A 23,629-nucleotide genomic window follows, 5' to 3' on the forward strand; every position below is an offset into this window, starting at 1 on the left:
TGGTTTATTGTCTGACTGACAAAAAGCTTATTTTGTTGGGACACATATTGTCTCCAACTTTAATTCTTTCTTCCTTGTTGTCACACTTTTCTTCTCTTGCCGTCATTCTTTTTATTATTGTCCCCCATTGCCATTCTGATGGTTGTGCTGCTAGTGATTTTATATGGGACGGTATGGTATGCTGCCTTAAGGAATAAGCACATTCAACACAAAGTTAGTATTGGATACCGGATTCCGAATCATGTAATCTGAAATGATGCCTGGTGGTGTGTATGCTTTAAATAAAAGGGCTATTTTTAACAGCAAATTCTGATTTTTTTTGTTTTGTTTTAAACTGTGCCAGGTTGATGCATTCTGTTTGGTGCCTGGAACCACTTGGCCTGTGAGATCTTATGCCTATGACCTAAATATGTACAAGTAGCCTATCTCAAATTTATTCCAGAAATGTAGGAAATACCATCCTGTACATATTGATATTTAATACAGGCACCTAAGGCATCAAAGTCAGTTTTTAGCTGTCTAACAGGGGTTTTAGATCTCTAAATTTGTCTTTAGGCACCTACATCTAAAAGTTGGGCCCTAAATACCTGAACTATCTAAACTCTGAATGGGATGTGTTTTGTTTTGTTTTTTATTAGCAGGTGGATTTAACTAGTTAGGTAGCAAAGCAGGTTGTAAGGGATCCACTTAGCAGTTATGAACATTACACCTGCTTTGTGAACCATGGAGAGGAAAGCAAGATTGTTGACAGCTTCAGGAAGTGTTTGTTCCCACCCACCAGGTGAAGTCACCTCCTAGTGGGCCTGCAGCATGACTATAGTATGGATGCAAATCCTCATTCAGTTCAGAGACTGAGCCTTGTTCCCTTTGTAGTTTCCTTCACCCTTTATTTTCTAAATGATGCAGTGGATAAATAGATTTTAAAAAAATAATTGTAATTATTAAACAACGGAATCTGCAGTTTACTTGTTCACTAAAGCCAAATATAGGACTTGTAGAAAAATTGCTGTAATAAAGCAAATTAGATTAGATTATTTCCCCCCCCTCCCCCCCACGTGAATAGTACTTTTATATGTACCTGCTTTCAGCAGCCATGGCATGAGGATGATTTGAAATCCTGTCCAAATTACTTGGTACATATCTCCTATTACTATGAGAGACTTGGGGGAGTTGAAGCACAGCTTGTATATGTAGGTCATAAAAGGCACATATGAAGGTGTTTAGCTCACACCCTCTACTGTTACTAAGAGGGGAAGGTCTAATAGAGTTCAGAAAGAAATCTTTGTGTAGTTAAATCTGCTACAAGTACCTCACTTGGATGTATGTTCTTTGTCTGAATCTTCCTGTGTGATAAGCATTTGGAGATGCTGTATGACTTGAACAATTTGTGGACATTCCATAGAGCATTCTTAGGAAGGGCAGACAGAGAATCATTAGCACTTTCTTGCCTTTCAGCAAATTGATATTTTATCAAACCTAGGCTATGCTGTTCTTCAGGACATTAAGCCTGTTATTCATATGTGATCGTGCACCCAGGGCACAGTAACTACTACTAAATTAAATTGTATGCTTTGCTCTGATTTATAGAGGTCACCAGTGAAAAGCACTAGCCTGTCAACTTACTTTACCTGGCAATGGTTCAACTCCCTGACAAGCTTACCTTTGATTTAAACAAATTTGAGAAATATGTAAAGTTTTGGAAGCAGTTTTGCACTGATTTGATAAAAGAAACCACAAAACGCTGCAGCGCAGGTGTTGAGAATGTTTGAAAGCTGATTGAGAGAAGCAGATGGCTTTAGTCAGTGGCATCCAGCCAAAAGAGCAGGTGCTGGTCATGTGACCACTGGTTACCAGGGTAATCTGATTGCTCTTGGCGTGCAGATGAAAGGAAAGGGGCCCAGTGTTCAGCTGTAGTATTGTATAATTTGTGGCAGTTAGAGCGGAAATAAATGCTGGAAATGGAGCCTCATAGTAGGGGAGACTTCTGTCCATGTGTAGCATGCACACTAGGACGGTTGGAAGGGGAACTGTTTTATAGATTAGTTTTTTAATGATTTGTCTTATGTGGTTCTTTCAGTGGTACCAAACTCTTTAGAACGTTGTCAGAATTGAAAGATTTTTGAAAGCTAAACTATATTACTGTGCTCTAGAATTTTGCTCTAATTAAGTTGTATTTTTAAATTTCCCAATATATTAATGTGTAATCATACAAAAATCTCTTGTGAGCATTGTTTTTAAATATATAACCATGTTACAAAACAGGAAAAATACATCCTAGAAATTCTTAAAACCAAAACATGGTGCAACTGTATTTGTATGATTTGCTTTACAAACCTTAATATAAATATGCTCTCATTTAATAAATGCTTAAGTCAGAAGGTACAGAATTGAAAATTACCAAGTTTTTTTCCCCAGCTAGCATCCCTGATATGCAATTATGAATTTAAATAAATGGAAGCTGTTTAAAAGTTCTTGAGATGTCTGTCTATTTCAGTTTTTCACTTGACAAAACTCAGCGTATGATTCTACATTAAATGTTTTTTTTAAATGTTTCAGCACAAATGTTAGCCACTCTTTAAAAACAATCATCTGTCAAACCTGCAACAGACATGGAGGGGAAAAGGGCACATATATAGAACACACAAATCTACCTAAAACTTCAAAAATTGAGCACATTTTAAATTGCTCATAAAATTTCCCCCTTCAAACTTACATTTTTGGTGTCATTTAAGAATTTGACCTTTTGATATTTGATATAATGTTCAAAATCCCCTAGTATTTAATTGGAAGATGGAGATTTTGAGGTATGTCTTCTCAGGTATGTCGTTTCTTTAAATTAAGTTTATATGCACAGACAGTGTTAAATACAGTGAGAGGATTATACAAAATACCCAACTCCTTGGAAGCTTGAATCTATTTTAAAAAACACACACACCATTTCTTCCCCCCCCCCAATCACAGTAATGTGGTGTTGATATAGCCTTTCTCCTGAATCTTCAGCTATTGGTATTCATCTCTTCTCTCCCCTAGTAAAAAGCACTGGAGAACTTGGGCAGAGGCAGGTTAGGGAAAAAAATCATTTTGGCTACCGTGGACAATTACAGACCTGGTCAGGTGAAGTGAAATGTAATTAATCCCTGCTGCACAAACTGACCACACCTACAAATTATGGTTGTACTAATTGACTAGGTATGTCTGACCTGAGATTTGAAATAAAAACGGTCCTGCCTCAGTTTCCTTGTAAATACCATGAAACTACAGAATAAAAAGGATGATTTGCTCATTCTGTTCACTATTTTGATAAATTCCTTCTATGGCTCTGCTCAGCTGATTGTTTTCCATACGTGCATTTTAAGAAGAATGCACGTAGTGATCATATATTTAACTTTTCCTCAGATTTATCATGGAGCTCAACTACTGTTTGGAATTCACAAAGATATTGAAGTGGAAGTCAAGTTTTCATTTTAGCCACTCATTTGACTTTATCAAATATTCCAGTCAGTCCATCCAACATTAAGTGCAGGCCACATCAGCAGCTTGACCTTGGCAAAGGAAAGTAAGATGTCATGCTAAAAAGGTCAAAGGGAAGTGTATAAAAATAACAGAGGTCAATGATATTTTAAAGATTTGTTTAGCTCCTGAAAATAAGGCAAAGTGATTAGAGTAATAAAATAACTAGGGATAAACATGCCTTCATAGTTCAACATATTATATTATATTAAATTTTTCTCAATCACTAATCAATGATATTTATATTTTAGTAACAAGAAACCAGACTCAGAAACTAGTGCAGTGAAGAAAAAGGTCAACAAGGGAAAGGAAGGTTCTGAAAACTCGGATTTAGAGAAAACACCACCTCCATCTCCTCACGAAGAAGATGATGACCCAGGTGTTCAGGTAATGCCATTATTTTGACATTCAAAACCTAATTATTTAGCACCAGGTAACTCTATATATATGTATAAAACATAAACTCTGACTCCATTAGAGAGATGCTTTTAAAATATTTTCTTTGTTGGCTGAAACAGTATATCAAGAAAGGTAAGAATTGGAGATCCCAGTGGCGAATAGTGTGTTAAAAGAACTTTCTTGTTTGTAATTTGGCTTTACTGGTTTGCCATCTGTGAATATATACAAATGAGTTTCACTTTCTTTCCTCTCTGTCACTATACTGTATTCTGATGCTGGCCTTTCTAGTGTAGATATATTACTAGAAGTCTTTATGTAGTCCAGCCTAGCTAACATTTGTTTTTTTGCATTTACTTCTTGGTGGTCCCTTTTTAGGTCAAGCATAAAGCATGAAAGAGCAGGGTAGGGGAACTTTTATTGCTACTGCTTGTACTATACCTGTCCTGTGGATAAATAAAGGACTTCCATCTGTAGGTCTGTCAGTTGTAAACATCAAGAGTGCTAAATTCCCTTAGGAATTTGCTGATGTATTCTCCTGATGTTATTGTTGCATTCTTATTTTAAATAAAATCTGGAAATGAAAACATGCATCTTGTTTAGTGGAGATATTCGGATATTGCTCAGGTAACCACACAGAGAGGTGTTTAGCACACAGGTCACAAATATACTGTTGTTTTTTCTCTTGTGAGCCCGTTAAAGATGTTCCAGTGAACAGCAATGCCACAGAATGTATCATTTCTGAATGTTGTAAAGTAGGCTGCCAAGAGGTGATGTTTTAGGGCATGGCACAACTAGTCTTTCTTTTCACCAGGTTTTTCAATAAAGGTTATAGAATATATTATAACAACACTCAAACTTTTACAGTATACTAGTTCAAAAAGCAAACAAATAGAAACAACCCAAAGCACTATTTGTCTGTTTCCCTCAGTCCATTCCCTCTTTTTTTTTTTTTTTTTTTTTTTTTTTTTGCACTCCTTATTAGCTATGACATCTCAGAATAATGCATTCTGGAACAGAAGAGCAGATACAAACAGCATGACATTAAGAATATCTAAAGGATGCATTTTTAGTTGTGTTCAGTTTTCCTTTTAGCCTGGTTAATGGGTGAATTCACCATGTTGCTGATGTAAATGAAGCATGTTTGACTAGAGGGTTCAGTTTTGTGCAAATCAACTTAAACAATATTGTGCTGGTATTTTTAGTTTGAGTGTTAATTGGACAAAAACTTCCTTCTAATCCAATCTGAGACAGACATAAGAACTTTAATAGTATAATATTAATATCTCTCTGTAAATAATGAAAAACAATTAGTTTTTTCATCATTTGGTAATAAAATATCACTTAAATACTTGATTTTTCATTCATGCTCTTAAAGTTTTATACTTTTGAAATGATTGTTTTTTGTATTTATATGTGATTAAGGAAGGACATAGTCATAGACATTAGGACATTCAGAATTAATGTTCCCGCAAAAACTTTACTTTTTTCCTTCACACGCATGCTTGTTAATAGGAACTTGCATTAGCTTATCACTAATCTATAGAGAGTAATACAAATAATTAAATATGCATACAGAGATGCTGAAACTATTTGAATGGGGGGGTGCTGAGAGCTATTTAACCAAACCATAAACCCTATATATAATGAAATCCACTTCAAGCCTAGGGGTGCAGCAGTACCTCCAGCCCCCTAGTTCCAGCACTTGTGTATGCATATTTAGATTATAGACAATATGAAGCTAAAATGTAAAACTAGAAATTTGTTGTTCTTCTTAGTACTGAATCCTCAGTAAGATTTAGAGACAAATGTGTAGCTTTTCCTATTGTTACATAATGCTCCTTAATTAGAGGGAAAAAAGTATAGTCTTAATATTTTTGCTGTACTGTCACATTATAGTGTGTTGTGATGTCATATCTGTAAGTATTACCACAATGAAAAATTAAATATAGATTTGTAGTTTTTATTCAAAGTCTAAGAGCAACTCTGTCCATCTTGCTACCTACAAACCAGCAATAAGTAAAATGTTAAATTGAAAGCGCACAAATACACATATGGATTCAGGCAAGAATACATAAAAATTGAAAAGACTCTTGTGGACATTACAGGAAACAGGAAGCTAACCATGTAAATAAACATAAAATGCAGGATTATCCTTAGTAGTTCAGCATCCTTTTCATTAAGGAAATGCAAGAAGAGATTTTGGCACCAGAAATAGTAGCAAATATTTTCAAATATCCAACTATTGCCTTTATATTGCAGTTTAAGGGGAACTCCCCTAACTTATTTCTTCCAAGATGTAATTACATAGTTGCAATATCTTGTCTAAAGAAATGCTGTAAACTCAGACTTGACACACAATTTAGATTTTGTAAGAAAACCTAGCATAAGGTAGTATTTTTATATATAAATATTTATATAGCCATATAAATATTTTTAAAGCTATCCAAATATAAATATCTTTAGCTCCATCTATACAGATCAAAAGATATATAAATATGGATTGAAATGTATACATCTACTGAGCCAGTCATACACATTTGTATTTAGCACTGTAGGTGTGCATGGTGTTTTTCAAAGTAAAAGCAGTCTATACCCCAAAGAGCTTATAATCTGAATTAGTTTCATGAGATGACACAAAGGAAAGAGACCGGTAGAAGGGAGGGAGGCATACATAGAAGGCTATGTGGCTTGTTAGGTGGTACAGTCATAATTTTAGTCTTTAATTTTTTATCATTTAACTTTGTATTTATTGTGTGAAGGCAATGGGAGAATTGGTGCTTGAGGGATTGTGAAAAGGTAGATTTCTATTAGTTTTATTATAGTCCAATAGAAACAGTTATTTTTATAAATACTCTTTCAGTGTTTGCATACTGAACATTGTAGCACTATGAACCATAAAATGAAAATTGCTACAAACAAAATTGTAATTAATTTATGATTTTTCAATCACCAAGCTCAAAAAATGAAGAAAGTAACTAGTCTAAATATTGAAGAGTAAATTGAAATGTTCAGGTTGTCATTACTAAGAATCTAAGATGTTAACAATCCAGGTACTATGACCTCTTTGTTTAGAACTACTGCAAAAATATCATATTAGCTTTAGAAATGTATAATGTATAATTTGCCAGTGATTAGTTGAAAAAGTTGAAAGATTGTTGCAGAAAATGGGGGTTAACTAGTGATTGTTTAAAAATAAATAAATTAATTTTAAATTCTGCAGTAAATGTGCATTTATAGGATGCTTCCTATAGTCTCTATCTCTTTTCTCCTCAAACATATTTGAATTAACTTGTTTTAATGCAAGTATATTATTTAGGTTGCAAAGTCAAACACTCAAAACTTAATATCAGATCTACAGTTGTCTTCATGGGCAGCGCGTATAAGAGGCTGGGGGAGGTTAAGCATCCCCAAAATAAAAAAAGAGGCTGGCCATGCGGGGGGCAGATGCTGGATGCGGCTCACCTCCCTTTGGAGACTTGCCCCCTTTGCACCCTGGGAGCAGGAGTACTGGAAGTTCCCTAGAAGTGTGGGGGGAGGCACCAGTGCCCGGACCATGGCCCTGGCCTCAGCTCAGCCCCTCCCCTCCTCCTACTCCACCCTTAAGGAAGAAAAAAAGTGGGAGGGCATGCTCTCCTCCCCCGTTCTGGGCCGGGGGCCAGAGAGGAGTGAGCAGCGGATGGGGCCTCAGAAGAGGTGGAGTGTGAGTAGAAGAGGCAGCAAGGATGACCAGAGGGGAGGCTGGAGTGTGGGCGGGGCCTCAGGAGGAGGGGTGGGGCAGGGGCCTGGCAACAATCTGGATGCTGGTCCCCCCCCCCCCCCACTTATAGGGAGCTACTGGCTCTACTGGGCTTAGCCTCCCCAAATGAAAGACTCACACGCCACCTATGGTTGTCCTTGAAAGTGAGAAAAGGGAAATAGTGAATTTTTTCCTCAAAGTTTGTGTATCCAGCAAAACCGGAATATAATTTCATGGGACAAGCAGAAAGCATATCTAGCCCCAGGGCTTTGTCCGGCTGTAACAGTGGAGATGTTGGAGATTCTTGAGAATCTTTTATAAAAGGTGTGAAACAACCTAAATATATGGATTTTTACCAGCTCTCCCTGGAATTCCTAAAAGCATGAATGACTAGTGTAAAACTTCAGTACATTATCTGGAGTTAAGGAAAATACTGTACTACACTTTTGCTAGCCTCTATTTTCAAATTTGGAGATTTTTTTTTTAAACCTTTAAATAAGGGGCTTAATTCTGCACCGTGTATAAGGCCTCAGCTCACAATGAAATAATGAAGATGAGGTCCTCAGTGAGTGCAACTGTCTTCATTCATGACTACATATATACCACCTCTGAAACTCCGAAAACAAAACTAAGGAACATTCACTCTTTTTGCTTCTGAGTTCTATAAATGGCTAAATATTAAAATAGAAATAAAATAAAACATCTTTCCAATTCAGAAACGAGCATGAGGAATTATAGTCTAAACTTTTTTGCAAAAATTACAAGCAACTAAAAAATTTCCAATGAAAATGCCACTTTAATTTTACTGTCACTACCAGAATGCTGTAATTGCTTTTTAAAAAGTAGTACAGTGTATGAAAACTGTAAAGATGCTTTTTTCGTGTTTGTTCTGTACCCCACCTTTTTGTTTCTTACAAAGAATATCAATGATCTCTTTTTAGAAGAGACGATCCAGCAGGCAGGTTAAGAGAAAACGTTACACAGAAGACCTGGAGTTCAAGATTTCAGATGAGGAGGCTGATGATGCAGATGCTGCGGGAAGAGACTCCCCTTCAAATACGTCTCAGTCAGAGCTACAGGTCAGTTCATATTCCAAACATGGATGGACTGGAAATGTTGTAACAGCATCCAGGAGTAGTTCATCTACCTTTTTCCCTTTTCCCTCTTTACTAAGGGATTTTCATCTCAGGTTGGCAAAATAAATTAGTTTAGGTTCTTAAAGGCTATATTCATTCATGGTTTGGGTTTTTTGTTTTGTTTTTTACAAGCCTACAATAATGTAATTTGACACAGTTCGGTGAAATATAACGGTCTTTGCTAAGGAGAAGCCTAAAACTAGACAGTAAGGAGACTGAATTTACCTCTGTGGATTTAGTGGTCTGGCTTCTATGACTTTAATAAACCACTCAAGCTTGTCTCCTGCTGCTAGGCACCATAAGAACCCCTTTATGAAATTACTGCCTTGTAGTACCCAGCAGGGTTCACTTTATTCTCTGTGCAATGTAAATGATGGATAAAATAGTTTGAATAAAATGAGGGGTAATAATGCACGAATGACTATAACAATCTTATTGTTTTGTAGTGCTCTTTTCCTATCACTACTTCACTTAACTAACCGACATGCCATTGGTGAATGTATACATACTTTTTGGTACTTCCTTTGGCAATTTGTGCTATGTTAAGCTCTGTGAAATGTCATATGTGATCTCCTATACATACCTCTAACAGAAGAGGCATGGGCATGTTTACCTGCAGCTTTAACAGTGGAGACAGACGTATTTTTGACAGCTATCACATGGACGCTGTTACTGTGCATTGCCAACTGGGGTTTTCCAAGGTCCTCTGGCTTTGGGAATCTAGGCAGCAGAGCGGGTGTTCAGCTTTATGGGAGAAGTAACTGGCCACGTAATTACACAACAAGAAAACACACTCCTGTCTCTGGCACATGAAGTGTGTCCCTGATTAGCCTTTCTGCTGGAGTGATTCCCACCAATGAATGTCAACCAAGAATTTAGTCAGTCTCCTATTGTATTAAAAATATTTCTTTAAAATGTAATTTCTACCAGATTTAATAAGGCATTAAATGCAATTGAGTTCTACAGTCCATGCGTCAGAAAAAAATTCTCCTGCAACTAAACTCGGATTATGATAAACTATTAAAGGATGTCTTCCTGAAGAAAGTTTCTAAAGAACAAAAATACTCTGCTTACTTCTGTAACTATTGTGCAACATTTATTTTGCAGGAATCGGCTGATGCTGAAGGTCCAGTAGTAGAAAAAATCATGAGTAGTCGTTCAGTCAAGAAACAGGTAATTATTATTTTTAATAAACAAAAGATGCCCATATCCAATTTAGTTTTTTCATTTTCAAAATTTAAATATTTCCAATTAAACAGCTGCTTTAGTGAAGGGAGAGGGCTCCTTAAAAATGCCATTATATAGGCTTTTTAAGTATGTGTGTGCACACAAGAAAATGTTTATGTAGTTGACCTTGCAGTTTTTTTCCCTGTGCATGTACAGATAACAATTTTTACTTTTTGCAAATGCATTCACTTTATCATAACTCACACTGGAGTACCACTTACTGCTTTGGAGGTGTAGTGGGAGATATCCTTCTCTTGAGTCTTAGATTTTTAATTTTCTGCATTTGTGGTAAAATCATGGGCAGGCTTTTTTCATGTCAAATCCTCTCACAATGGACATCCCCATGCAGTTAACAGAATCAACATGTGATAAAGAGGATCATATCTGGCCATCTGCAGAAATATATTGAATACTGCAGTTTGTCACGGTGGAAGGGTTAACATGGTTTTCCTCCAATCCCCTATGCAAAATATGTCTGTTGTGCTATCATTTTGCTGAACGCAGGAACAGGAGTTCCTCAATAGAACTTGGCTGACCTGTACAGCAAAATAACATGCTAATTCCAAACTATTGGATTTCCTTACTCTGTGGGAAATGCAAAGAGGGTGGTCATTTACCAAAGGTCTAAACGTTATTGAATTCTGCAAGACATTCTCTATAGCTTACTCATTGTTTATGCTGTAGCTTTTGTGTGAAATTCAACTTATATGATTCACCTAAATATATTCAAGTTCATCCTGATTAAATAAAAAGACTTTCACATGTATTCCAAAAGGAGAGGAAAAAACTTTTCCTCAATTCTTTTGGGGGTTTCGTAGGGCTTTTTAACTTTTGAACCTTACTCCTGGCTGTACTAGTACTTTCAGGTGCTTTATAAATCTAAATTCATGGCATGTCATGTCTGTTTTTGATGACCTGGCCTTTCAGTTATCACAGCATAATAATTCTAACTTTATTATAGTTGAGAACTGTTTTGTATTTCAACCCACAGGCTTATTTTTTCAGGTAAACTTAATTGTAATCTTAAACTCAATAATTAGTTGTCCTGATGGTCCTCTAGACAACAGTGGAGAATCTGGTCTCTTCATAAATGTTTTTACATTGGAGGCAGTTTGTCACCAATTATTCTTCTCTTCTTCCTCTTCCCTGCAAGCAAAGGTGTGATTACCCATGGGGAGTGTGTATTTTGCTGCAGTTTGTGGGAAGTGGTTGGTCTGCTGCCTGCATGTCTTTGATTGCAAGCTCGGCTGGAGGCAAGCTCTATTTTGAGCTCTTCCTTTAATGTTTTTTATGGATTGCATTTGCAGGTTTGAGGGGTATCTATCCTCTCTCCCTTTTCTTCTCCATCTCACCCTACTCCCTGTACCAAAAATGGATTTGAGGATGTTAAATGTTAACATCTAAAGTCCCCAACTGTGCATTTATTAAATCTCTTTTTGCACTCTTACTGATATAATCAAAACCATGGTTCCTAGATTAGTAATCAAAGTAAAATAGCTGTGATCAGGACCAGTACACAAAATAAACTTTAGAAAAGGCTTCATTGGGAAACCTCTCAGCAAATTGGGGTGCAACAAAAGATTTTGTCCTAGCAAAGGACAATATTAGATGATGAGACTGCTTTTGGACAGCCGCCTTGTGATCGAATTATACTGGTTTCCACCAAAATATCCTGGGTATGGTTTTAGAATTGCTAGATGCAAAATATTTCTGTGTAAAGAGCCTAAAACATTGGGCTTAAAATTTATTTTATTTAAATGTACAGAAAACAAAATGTAAACCATTTCATTTATATAAACATTGAAATAGATAAAATATTTTATCAGTTTTAAATTTTCTGCCATTTAGTTTTATTGAATGTTCCCTTGCCTTTATTATAAGGGGATAAATAGTGCCAATTTAGCTATATAGCCAATGTACTGTTTTGGTAACTCTGTCATGTCCCCTCTCTGAATTAACAGTCCCAATCACTTCAGCGTATTTTCATATGGAAGCTGTTCCATGTCTGTAATCATTTTGTCACCCATTTTGGGACCACAACCTCCTATTTCTGCTATATCTTCTTTGAGATGGGTTGACTAGAACTGAATATATTCAAAATGAAGGCATACAATTGATTTATAGAAAGAATATATTGAAAATATGCCTAATAGTGCATGCTGAGCAGATGTTTGCCCCCAGCTGCCAATGCCCAAATTTTTTCTGAACTGGATAGTTTAGAATTCTGTGATGTATATCAATAGTTGAAATTATTCTTTCTAATGTTTAATACTTCGCATTTGTCAATAGTGACTTTCATCGTCCCTTGTGCTAACCATTCATCTAACTTTCAACTGTTTCTGAATTTACTCAGTCTTCTCTAGTCTCCGTAGTCTCAATAACTATCTGCAAATACTGCCACAGAGTAGGTAAAGTACAGGCAGTGGCAATGCAAGCTTATCCATGCTGCCTCAATAATGTGTGCTATATCATTCTCCTGGAGGAAGTGATGATGTGGATCACTGCTGGATTGTGAATGTAGTTCAGTCCCCTGATCATTGAATGATCATTCAATCCTCTGTTAAGATTATAAACAAAGTTGCCAGTTTCAGACCTAGATATGATCAGTGCTAGAGCTGACTGGAGGATGACACCTCTGTTTCACAGCAGTTTTTGAGAAGAATGTTTTTATCCCTTAGCACTGCAGAGCAGGGACTTGAACCTGCTTCTACCACATCCCAGGCACCCTTATCAGTCAGCTATAGTCTCTGTCCTCTCCTTTCCCTTGCATCCTTCTCTCAGCAGACCTAAAAACTGTCCTGACAAAAGTTTCATGGAAACAGATACATCTTTGTGAAATGTTTCAGTTTCAGTGAAACAGTATATTTCAGCAAAAATGTTTCAGCCAGCTCTAATCAGGCCTACTTAGCGTATCCATGGTTGCCCAACCACGATGCATACTATCTTACGACTCCTTCATCAGTATTTGAGAAACACACAAACATTCTACTTAGTCTGACATCAGTCTATTTTTATTGAGTCACAACAAAGTTCATGATTGAATATTTTAGATTGCAGTTATATAATATTCTTAAGCTGCTTTCCATAACTATATCAATGTATTGTCAACCTTAGGGTGTCTAGGTGTACAGAGAACAAGTAGATGAGTTCTTGGACTTTAACCAAAAAGTAATAATCTTTTACACTGTAAATGTGTTAGCCAAAACTTACTAAATTGCGGGGCAGGGATAGCTCAGTGGGTTGAGCATTGGCCTACTAAACCCAGGGTTGTGAGTTCAATCCTTGAGGGGGCCATTTAGGGATCTGGGGCAAAAATCTGTCTGGGGATTGGTCCTGCTTTGAGCAGGGGATTGTACTAGATGACCTCCTGAGAGCCCTTCTAACCCTGATATTCTATGATTCTATGTTTTTTTCAACAGTAGTTTTGTTTCCAAAGTATTTGCTTTAAAGAGTGACTTAGACGCATAAAGTTTGACGAAAAGAAGTGTATTTATTGCACACAAAATAAGTTTAGTTCTCTATTAGGTAATATAGAAACACATTCTGATACTGCAATAGTACATAGTCTGTCAGCATTTTCAGTGTAAATCATTGTGTTATTAATTTATCAATTGAGTTGAGACATTTTCATAAGGCTAAACCCTAGCAGAAGTATGCTAAATTAATAAAAACAAAAATGTTTAAAGTTAGCAAAGTTATATAGATGTTGTATACATCAATCAGTTTTCAGATGGTATTGGGATTTAAATTTTTCAATTTAAAAATAAAAATAGAGAGATTAGGCAATTGAGTAAATAAAGTACAAGTTTTAAAATGATCACCAGGATATTTAAACCTGATTTATTTATTTATTTATTTAGTACTAGGAACTAATTTCCTAAATGGTTGGTATCACATAGAGATGCTGACAAGATTCAGGTTACTAAAATACTCCTAGTTGGAGTTTGTACTTCTATTATGTTAGGACCTCTAAATAGAAATATCCAATTCAGAAATCTCCATATACCATTAGTTGTCTTGAGTGGGTAAGCCTTGGCGGTGTTCAAACTCCCTCTTCTGGAGGTGTCTTCATGGAGTGGCTGCGCAACCTACTCCTGCAGAATTAGGATGGGAATTGTTCATCCCTTTCTACACAGGAGCTAGGAGAAACTGGAGATAGATATAAAGAACAGCTTTCCTTCTCTCCCCGACATAACTCTGCATGGAGATCTTGGTGGAGGGTAGTGTTACTTCCTTTCCTGGGAAGGGGCAAAGGGAGCATGGAGTAGGGTGGTGTCAATTTCTCCCTGGTATATTAAGAGAGGGAGTACTTGGTGAAGCAAACCATAGAAACACAAGTATGCTACTAGAACAGAGCTGAGAGCAGCTATTGTTGCTACTGCAGAGTAGAAACATGAGTGTACTGGAACAGAGCTTGAGAGCAGCTATTGCTATTGTCAATAGCAATGGAATGAATGAACAGAATATCTAGTGAGCAAAATATTTTTAATACTGGCAGATAAGTAGTCTCATCTTTGTCTCAGAGCATCACATCCTTTCTCCATCTGTAATGGGGGGTTTAAGGGTAGGGGTGGAATATGTGGAGATGAGGATTCAAGGCATAGAAGGGAATGTAGGTATATGTAGCCCTGCACATAATACTTTTCACAGAACCCTGAGAACTGACCCTGCTTATGTATGCTGTGTCAGTTTTGAAAATTGTGTTGTTATATAATAGACAGTAACAGTTCCAAAGCATATTAACACAAGAAAAACTGTTTAACTTAATGCTGTGAAATAAACAAAATCTTAAATTTGAGGCGGCCCTCAAATTTGTCCTTAATTTGTCCTATAGCAGGGATCAGGAATAAGACTTTGATGTTGAATTACATGCCATATGCTCCCCCATACTCTGGCACCAGGGATGAGTTAAGCACAGTCTCAACCCTTAACACTGAATGCCCTTGACTTTGCTGGTTTGTATCACAAATTCAACCTTGCTTAAATGTAGTATTTTGGTGTTAATTTAATTTGGCTGCTCTGTATGTGAGACATCTTGCCTGAGTGAATTTAATTGCACCATTGAGTAAAACTAAATCATGAACAGTGATACACTAAAATTATAGCAGAAGTACAAGGCTTAGTTTTATATGGCTTCTTGTTTAGTGTTATTAACTATATGGAGGCATAAACCCCCTTTAAAAGTCTATTTTAAAACGTTACAAAACCCACAATGTAAAGTTGCCATGATCTGGCCAAAAATAATACATATGGTATTCAGGAGTGCAGTTGCTAATTGGCTGCTGCCTGAGAAAATGGTACGCTTGGCTTCTATTTAACACTGTGGGTTTGGCAGAAAGCCAGATTTGGGGTGAGGTTGTTGTGAATGAAGCTGCATGTGGTTAGGGAGGAGTTAAAATGATTCATGTCTTGGAAGTTGTAGTAAGCAGTGTAATATGTGCTTGAGTAAGCTGATGGAGGAAACTTCTTACCCATATCCTTTTGTCCATTTCCCTTCATACATCTCCCCGATATATATACACCCACACGTACGTGTGTACATGTACACGTGCACACTCTCTTCTGAAACTTTAATCAGTAATACCTTTGGACAATATACTGTACTTTAGTTGGAGGGAATGATTAAAACTATTGGGATATTTAGTAGCTCAACACACAGTTGAAGTCTGTCTTTGTTACAGATGGAGAATGGAGAGGAAGTGGAAACAGAGGAATTCTATGTAAAGTACAAAAACTTGTAAGTAAGCTTGTAACTTTTGTTACCCTTTTCCTTAAAAATACCAGCAGGTTCTGAATATTTTGTTCAAAATTATATTTAGAAAGTGACTCTATTAACATCTCACCTTAAACAATGAATAATAAATAGGCATTTTGGCATTGACATGGTGCTAGATTTGGTGACTGAATACATTCTTATCTGTATGATTTAAGTTTTCTCTCTAAAATGAAACCATTATAAGAACAAGGTCAAATTGGCTTTGATTTTTGCTTAATAAGGCCCTGATTCTGCAGGTAGATCCATGCAGACAGGCGCCTAGGCCTCCATAGATCTGACTGCAGCATTGGAGCCTTAATTTCTTAATTTACAAAAAGGTCATCAAAATAATTAACCTTTACATTCCTTCTTAAAAAAAAAAAGCGAGTGTACAACAAAATGTCTGATATTTTATTAGACTGCTAAATAGAATTTTATTTCCAACAGTTTCATGATGACAGCTAAATTTTCCTGAAATGTCCAGTATTAGCAATGGAAGCATATTGTATCACTTTTGACTCTGAATTTTTTAGGGAAGGGAGAAAGAGTAGGGGCTGAATTGGGAAACTTAATATATTAAAATGGTAAAATAAATTTCAACATCTAATAGAAATTCACTTGCATTTCCAGTTAATTGCAGGTTGACTTCCTTTTAACTATACTGATTATAAAATATAAGCAGCTAACCTACTCTGGTTTATTGTTCTTTGTTTCATATTGATCTGACATGATTAATAGCTTAAATCCTGTTTATTTTGTTTCATTCTATTTGTAATTCTTATTGTAATGTTAACCACACGTGACCGATGCTTATGATGTTGTTTGATAGTAATTGTATAACTTGATATTGAACTTTTTATTACTTAAAAACAAAATTTTAAAATAAAACCAATTTTAATTGCAGGTTTATGATGATGGAACAGTTAATCTTTAAGAAAATGTGTTAAGGCATAAGCTATTGATTATTGAATATTCCCAAAAGTATGATTAAAATTGTCTTATAGTGCTAATTGGCTTGCACAGGGCCTCTAATTACAGTTCTACATTAGAGATATGCACTATGTAACACAATGGATTTAAAGGTATTTTTAGATCGTTTCAATGAGTTTTAATCCCACTATACTTTTGAATTAATAAGTAATGAAGTTTATAGTGTGTACATTTTTGTCTTGCTACGTATTCTGAATGCTCCCAATAACCTTTATCTTGAGCACTCTAAGCCAAAGGCCAGAGGTGTGAGGTATGTATATATGAGCCATACTGATAATTCTGACTAGTACCTTTATTAGATAGTAAGTATAGTTGCTGCCACTAAAGGTGATTAGTTAAATGAAAGATAGTATCTGATATTCCAGATATCATGGTGTTACTCTGTTCAGTTGCCAGTAAAAGTTTGGGGGGGAAATCAGAGAAAGGAATAGATCCAGGGAAGCAAATAGGAGTATGCAGTGGAAACATTTGGGCTGGGATTGCTTTGAAGAAGTTTTTCTTTCTTCTATCTTCTAGTTCTTACCTTCATTGTCAGTGGGCATCTGTAGAACAGTTGGACAAGGACAAGAGAATTCAGCAAAAGGTTAAGCGGTTTAAGGCAAAGCAAGGTCAGAACAAGTTCCTCTCAGAGGTATGACTATTTTCATAACTATTTCAGTTAGATTTTTTTTTTAAAGGGATATTCTGATAAATGCTTAATCCCTTATATGTACATAAGATTTTGAACATCTGGTTGATATAAAATTAACTTTCATCACAACGTAGAAGTATTCTTAAGCTAAATTCAGAGGCTTTTGAATTCAGTTACATAAAGTTATACAGCTTTCGTTTATAGTTTATTGCTGTTTCTTACTGTTAAATGGTTAATTGCTCACTTTATAAACAGGAAGTTACTTGGTCTTCCTGTTGCTTATTTGTTCTAAGAGAACTTGATCCCACCACAATTTAATGTGGAAATGATTGTGATATCATCCTGACTCGTAACATCTCTATCCTGAAGAAGAGAATTGGAGACACAGGTCTGATTAAAATTTTAAGATGACATGCAGGTGCGGAAGGGTTCTCTTAAATTTAAACATGTTTTTTTAAGTAAGCCATATGGGTTGTAAGTAAATAGACATTAGCAAATTGTTGATCTTAAAATTCAGAACTTTGACAATAATGTAAGCCCTACCCAACTATCCATAGTGACTGAAAAGACTGAGTCTCCTGCAGAATCAGTACCAGAGCTCTCCCCGAGCAGCCAATTATGCCAGAAAAATGCATGGCAATTTTCTGTGATTTGGACTACTGCCCACTAGGGACTCTGAGCTTTTGATCACCAATTTAATTTCACTTAGAGCCACAAGCAGAACTATAGCAGAGGTTTTGCCAATAAAGGGGGAGCTTTTCTGGTTTGCCGATCCTTGTGAAACCTTACCTTTCAGCAAAATTTAGTAATTTGAAATATAGGGTTTTAGTGCCCTGATCTTTTTGTTTGTTTGTTTGTTTTATGAATTTTTATTTAATACAGTACTTCAGGCTAAGCAAGGCCAATAGGGAATTGGAGACTTCCATTAAAAAATCATTGTTGGCTTCTGACCAAATACAGTTAGCAGAGAGATTTGTGTAAATTTTATCAGAATTCTACTATTTTCCACATTCTGTGCTTTTACAAGTAGGTACAAAATGTCTGAGCCTTGGGTCAAAACATCTAAAAGATGCTTTTGAATTAATTAGAAAGTGGGAGGACAGCTGTATCAGGTAATTCTAATGACTAAGGAACATTCAGATTAAATGACTATCTCAAAAGAACCCCGATACTTGATATATTGCCAAAATTTGTCTTAGATGCATTCTAGAAAAATTGGCTAATGGCACAACATTGTGAAATTTATGTAACATTACTCTTCAGTGACCAGGCCATGTATTTCACTTTTTTACTATTTTTGAGTATACCATTTCTGTTTAACAAGTGCTTGTAGATGTTTTTTATTTGAGTAAGCTGTCAAAATATTAAACTGTATACATTCTTACAACTCTTCCTTACCTTTCTCCCCACCACACACAGCCATCAAAGTAGTTGAGTACAAAGCAAAAGAATGAAAGAGAGCATTTCTGTGCATATATCACCGAGTAAAGAACTTGGGGTGGAAGAGGGAGGTTTTATACATTACACATTATAAACTTTGGGGAGGGGAGTATGTTTTGTTTGCTTTCCATTTTTTTGGAATAATATTCTCTGAATCTTGCTTATGAAGCAGTCTGACAACTCCTGTAGTTATGGTAATCTAATGGCACTTAGTGTACACGGCTCTAATTTCTTTATTGCAAGCTGTAGTTTTCAAGAATGCTAAATGCATTGCATGCCATAAGCCTTTTCGATTGCTCATTAGTGAATTGTAATTTCACACTTCATTTAAAATATTCTTAAACATTCTCTCACAGTAAAAGGTTTCACACAGTAATTAAGAGGCCCAGTTAACAAAGTCTGAGAAGTCTGATTTCCTCATGGGGAATGATCTTGCTGAATTGTGGCATTTCAATTAACATGCTGAAGGTTGCCAAATATAAATTTTATGTTGCTGTAACCCAAAATATTGTTACCTGGTGAAAAGTATAATTTTTGCTCCAAGGACAGGCTAACAAAGTTTTTTGTTTTTGTTTTGTTTTTTTTTGCCTGCTGTCTTTCAACAGATTGATGATGAGCTTTTTAATCCAGACTATGTGGAAGTTGATAGAATAATGGATTTTTCACATAGCACAGATGATAATGGAGAGGTAAAGAAAACTGTCGGTACATCTTCAGTCATTTGTACAACTGCCTATATAAATATTAGAAACTTCAGTAGGTTTTGATGACTTATTTCATCCTATAGAAGTGAGGATAGAGAGCATTATGACAGGGATACGTATATGTATACACATGCTGCTGCAGTAAAGTTCATAGACCTAATATTCTACCACTCTTTAGTGAATTGTTTTTGGATATCCAACAACACATTTCAAATTTTAAAAAGCCTGGTTTCCAGTACACCTGATCAGAACATGACAAGATGTTTAGTTTTTAGCATTTTGCTCTTTAGTAATAGTTCAAAATGCTACATATGTTTCCTAAACTATTGCCCTCTGGATATGTCTGTAAAGTAGAAAAAGCATGTAGTTTAATAATGTAGCTATTTTTGTAAAATAAAGCTCTCATGGTAATTGCTAGCTTTTTAAAAGAAAGTATACTGGACATTTATAGAAGATACAGTTAAGTAGCTATTAAACCATATCTAATCTGAATTTCTAATTCACCATCACCAAAGGAGCTAGGCACTTTGTTAATCCTCTCTAATCATCATTACACAAGAACCTAAATTGTCAGATCGTCACTTATTACCCCATCCCCAGAGCAGGATCACTTGCGTGGTTGACTTCCAGGAGAACTCCAGTGGGCCATTCTGTTCTTGAGAGCAGAAAAGGCTTTAGTAATACCTATTTCTGTTTTGTTATCACTGCATCAGTGAATAGTGATGTCTCCCATTGACAGTTGCTGTTTCAGTGATTCTGGATTTCTTGCTGCGAAGTTTGTGATGATACATTGACAGGATGAATACAGCTCACCATCTGAATGTGTGGCAAAGACGGGACCGTCATAATTGTAAAGCAAAGTTTTCATTTATTCTAAAATTTTGATTAATTTTAGGAGTTTAAAATTACAACATTTAGCTTTGCCACTCATCTTGGTGGTGAACTGCATTCCCTTCATTTTTATCTTAAATCATCAGGTTTACAACAGGTCAGCCTGCTGTTAGATTATCCTTCTGGCTGTTTTAAAGACTTTTTTTTTTTTAAATCGGTTAATTCTTTTTCATTGTATGTAGTGTCTAGAATATCTTTCATGTTACACTGCAACTTTCCTTTAATTAGTTACATGTCATGTAGAAAAGTTTGTTGTATTGTTTTACATTGAATCTAATTTTATCCTTTCTTTAACTATTGATCAAAACCAAAAGCCTGTTACTCATTATCTGGTGAAGTGGTGTTCACTTCCTTATGAAGATAGCACATGGGAGCTGAAGCAAGACATAGACCAAGCTAAGATTGAAGAATTTGAGAAACTGATGTCTAGGGAGCCACAAATGGAGCGTGTGGTAAGAATTGGCTCTGTATAGAGGATTTTATTTGAAAATAGCTAAGTAATGTGGTCTTTCAGAAACCACTAATGGGATTTGCTGTATTTGAAACAGGAGCGACCTCCTGCTGATGACTGGAAGAAATCGGAGAGTTCCAGGGAGTATAAAAACAATAACAAACTCAGGGAATACCAGTTGGAGGGAGTAAACTGGCTTCTTTTCAACTGGTACAACACGTGCGTAAAGTAACTTTTTATTGTAGAACTGCTGCTTTAGAGCAGATTTTATAGTTTAAATTTAATATGTTAATATTTTTAATGTTTTATAGTCTTTTAAAAGAGAGACTTCAAAATTATGTTAACTATTTTTATTACTTGGATAACATAAAGTTAATAGTTATTATATTATAGATAATATAATATTATATAGTTTTTTATTTATATATAAAACATAATGTTACATAATAAATACATGTCTTTATTATGTGACAAACATATACACACACCTATACTTGAGAGAGAACTGTATAATGAGAAATATAATCCTGTTGCAACACCTGCTAATATATTATTTATTTAAAACTTTTTGAGTGTTTTGTCCTCTTTAAATCCATACTAATCTATTAATTTATATATCTGATCTTGCAGATTTTAGCTTTACAGATGTTTTTGTTTTATAAATGCCATATTCAGAATAGAGCCATAATAGAGCCATTTGTATTATTTTTCAGACGAAACTGCATTTTAGCAGATGAAATGGGGTTGGGAAAAACTATCCAGTCTATTACATTTCTCTATGAGATATATTTGAAAGGAATCCACGGTCCTTTCTTGGTTATTGCTCCACTGTCCACAATTCCTAACTGGGAAAGGGAGTTCCGCACCTGGACAGAGTTGAATGTGGTTGTGTATCATGGGAGTCAAGCCAGCCGGCGGACCATTCAATTGTATGAAATGTACTTCAAAGATCCACAGGTACTTTTTAGAATTTTATAAAACTGTAATTTAAAAAAATCAATTAACGAGGCTGTAGTGGATTGAGTTTTATGTGCTATGAACATCAATTTCTAATACTGCTAAGGTAGAATCCAGCTTAATGGAAATTTCTATATTATCAGCTGCCATAAATTGCACAAATATTTCTTGAGATCACTACAATCTTGATGACAAGCCATTGTGCATGAAGGAGAACATGGGAAAGTGAATAGTTAAGGCTTCTAATTTTAGATTTTAACCGATAAACACCAATAAAACAACCCCAATACCCAAAAAAGCAGTGTTTATGCAATTACCACTGGAAATGGTTACTTGTATCTAAGGCCTGGGCTACACTAGTGGGGGGGTTCGAACTAGAGATACGAACCACCCCATTAGTGTAGAGAACTATTCGCAAAGCTGAAGTCAAAGTATCTTAGGTCGACTTATCTGGCCGTCCTCACGGCGGTGAGTCGACTGCCGCGGCTCCCCCGTCGACTCCGCTTACTCCTTCTGCCGAGGTGGAGTATGGGCTTCGATTCGTGGATCAATTTATCGCAGCCAGATGAGATGTAATAAATCAATCCCCGATACATCGAACACTACCCAGCGGGTAGTATAGACGTACCCTAAAGCCTTATCTAAGAAGAGTAATATTACTGGAGCGTGATTTCTAATGTGCTGTGCATTAATTGGTCTGTGTAGACCTTGCTGGTGCACACTAAAGGTCCCCATGTGTACTTTGATATATTGCCGTTTAAAATCTTCATTCAAGTGCACAGTACTATATTAAAGTAATATACGTTTCTCACAACAGCATATACAAAGAACCCCAAAACCTCTGATTTTGGACACTGCATAAAACTCCAAAATAGCTAAAAATCCAGAAAAATAAAATAAAGAAACCCCAAAAAGCACTTTGAATAGAACATGCTAGAAATAAAAAAATAGTTGGGATGACAGGTGTTGGGGCTATAGGGAGAAACAAACAATATTTTAAAAACATATGATTGGATAAAGAAAATCTGATCCTAAAATCCACCCTTTTGTATGTTGCTGAATAGTGGAGACAACATAGTTCAGGTATTACTGTCCTCTTTAACTTCTGATCCATTTAGTGCAGGTTGTTTATTATTAAAATGAATGAGATGCCACTACTTCTGGCAGATAGCTAGTTTGTTTACTAGTCAATATTTGGAAGTCTAAAGCACTTTGCCTCTATGGAGGGAGGTTGTTGGTGCTGGCAAAATGGTATTAGGGAAGTAGAAGGATATAAAAACTGCAGTTTCACTGTACTTGTCTTCTGAGTAATAGGGCTTCAGTTTATAATTAATGCCAATGTCCATGGGTTTATGGAGAATAGATCCTGTCAAATTAACGTGATACCTTTTTGGATGAGATTACAAGTTTAATTGATAAAGAATAATAGTGCTGATGTGAAATACATAGAGTTCTGTAAGGCATTTGCCTTGGCTTTGCACATTTTCATTAAAATAACTAGAATGGTACAAATTTGGCATTAAATGGATTAAAAAATAGCTAACAGATAAGTTTCAAAATGTAATTGTAATTAATCATAATCATTGAGCAGGTGTTTCTGCTGGGGTCCTTTGGTTTTTGTTGCTAATCAATTTAATATGTTTATAAATGAACTAGAAGAAAGTATAAAATCAATAATCGATAAGGTCTGCAGATGGCAAAGAGATTGTGGGAGGGGTAACTAATAAAGTAGACAGGTAACTGATTAAATGTAATCTGGATCACTTATCCAGCTGGGCACAACCAAGCAATGTGTGTTTCTG

At 35.8% G+C, this 23,629-nt stretch overlaps 1 protein-coding gene across 9 annotated transcripts in view; it reads left to right on the top strand.

Annotated features, from left to right (window-relative positions):
* Positions 1 to 23,629, top strand: part of CHD7 (chromodomain helicase DNA binding protein 7) — a 180,990-nt gene that overhangs the window by 117,118 nt on the left and 40,243 nt on the right. For all 9 annotated transcript variants that reach the window (XM_042845678.2, XM_042845700.2, XM_008173459.4 and 6 more), the window contains 9 exons: positions 3,762 to 3,897; positions 8,587 to 8,724; positions 9,889 to 9,954; positions 15,690 to 15,745; positions 17,270 to 17,384; positions 19,430 to 19,513; positions 20,734 to 20,871; positions 20,968 to 21,089; positions 21,584 to 21,827. In XM_042845678.2, the coding sequence (XP_042701612.2) occupies positions 3,762 to 3,897; positions 8,587 to 8,724; positions 9,889 to 9,954; positions 15,690 to 15,745; positions 17,270 to 17,384; positions 19,430 to 19,513; positions 20,734 to 20,871; positions 20,968 to 21,089; positions 21,584 to 21,827 (1,099 nt within the window). The remainder of the gene's footprint in view (positions 1 to 3,761; positions 3,898 to 8,586; positions 8,725 to 9,888; positions 9,955 to 15,689; positions 15,746 to 17,269; positions 17,385 to 19,429; positions 19,514 to 20,733; positions 20,872 to 20,967; positions 21,090 to 21,583; positions 21,828 to 23,629) is intronic.

This window comes from Chrysemys picta, chromosome 2 (genome assembly GCF_011386835.1).
Source record: "Chrysemys picta bellii isolate R12L10 chromosome 2, ASM1138683v2, whole genome shotgun sequence".
Classification (NCBI taxonomy): Eukaryota; Metazoa; Chordata; order Testudines; family Emydidae; genus Chrysemys; species Chrysemys picta.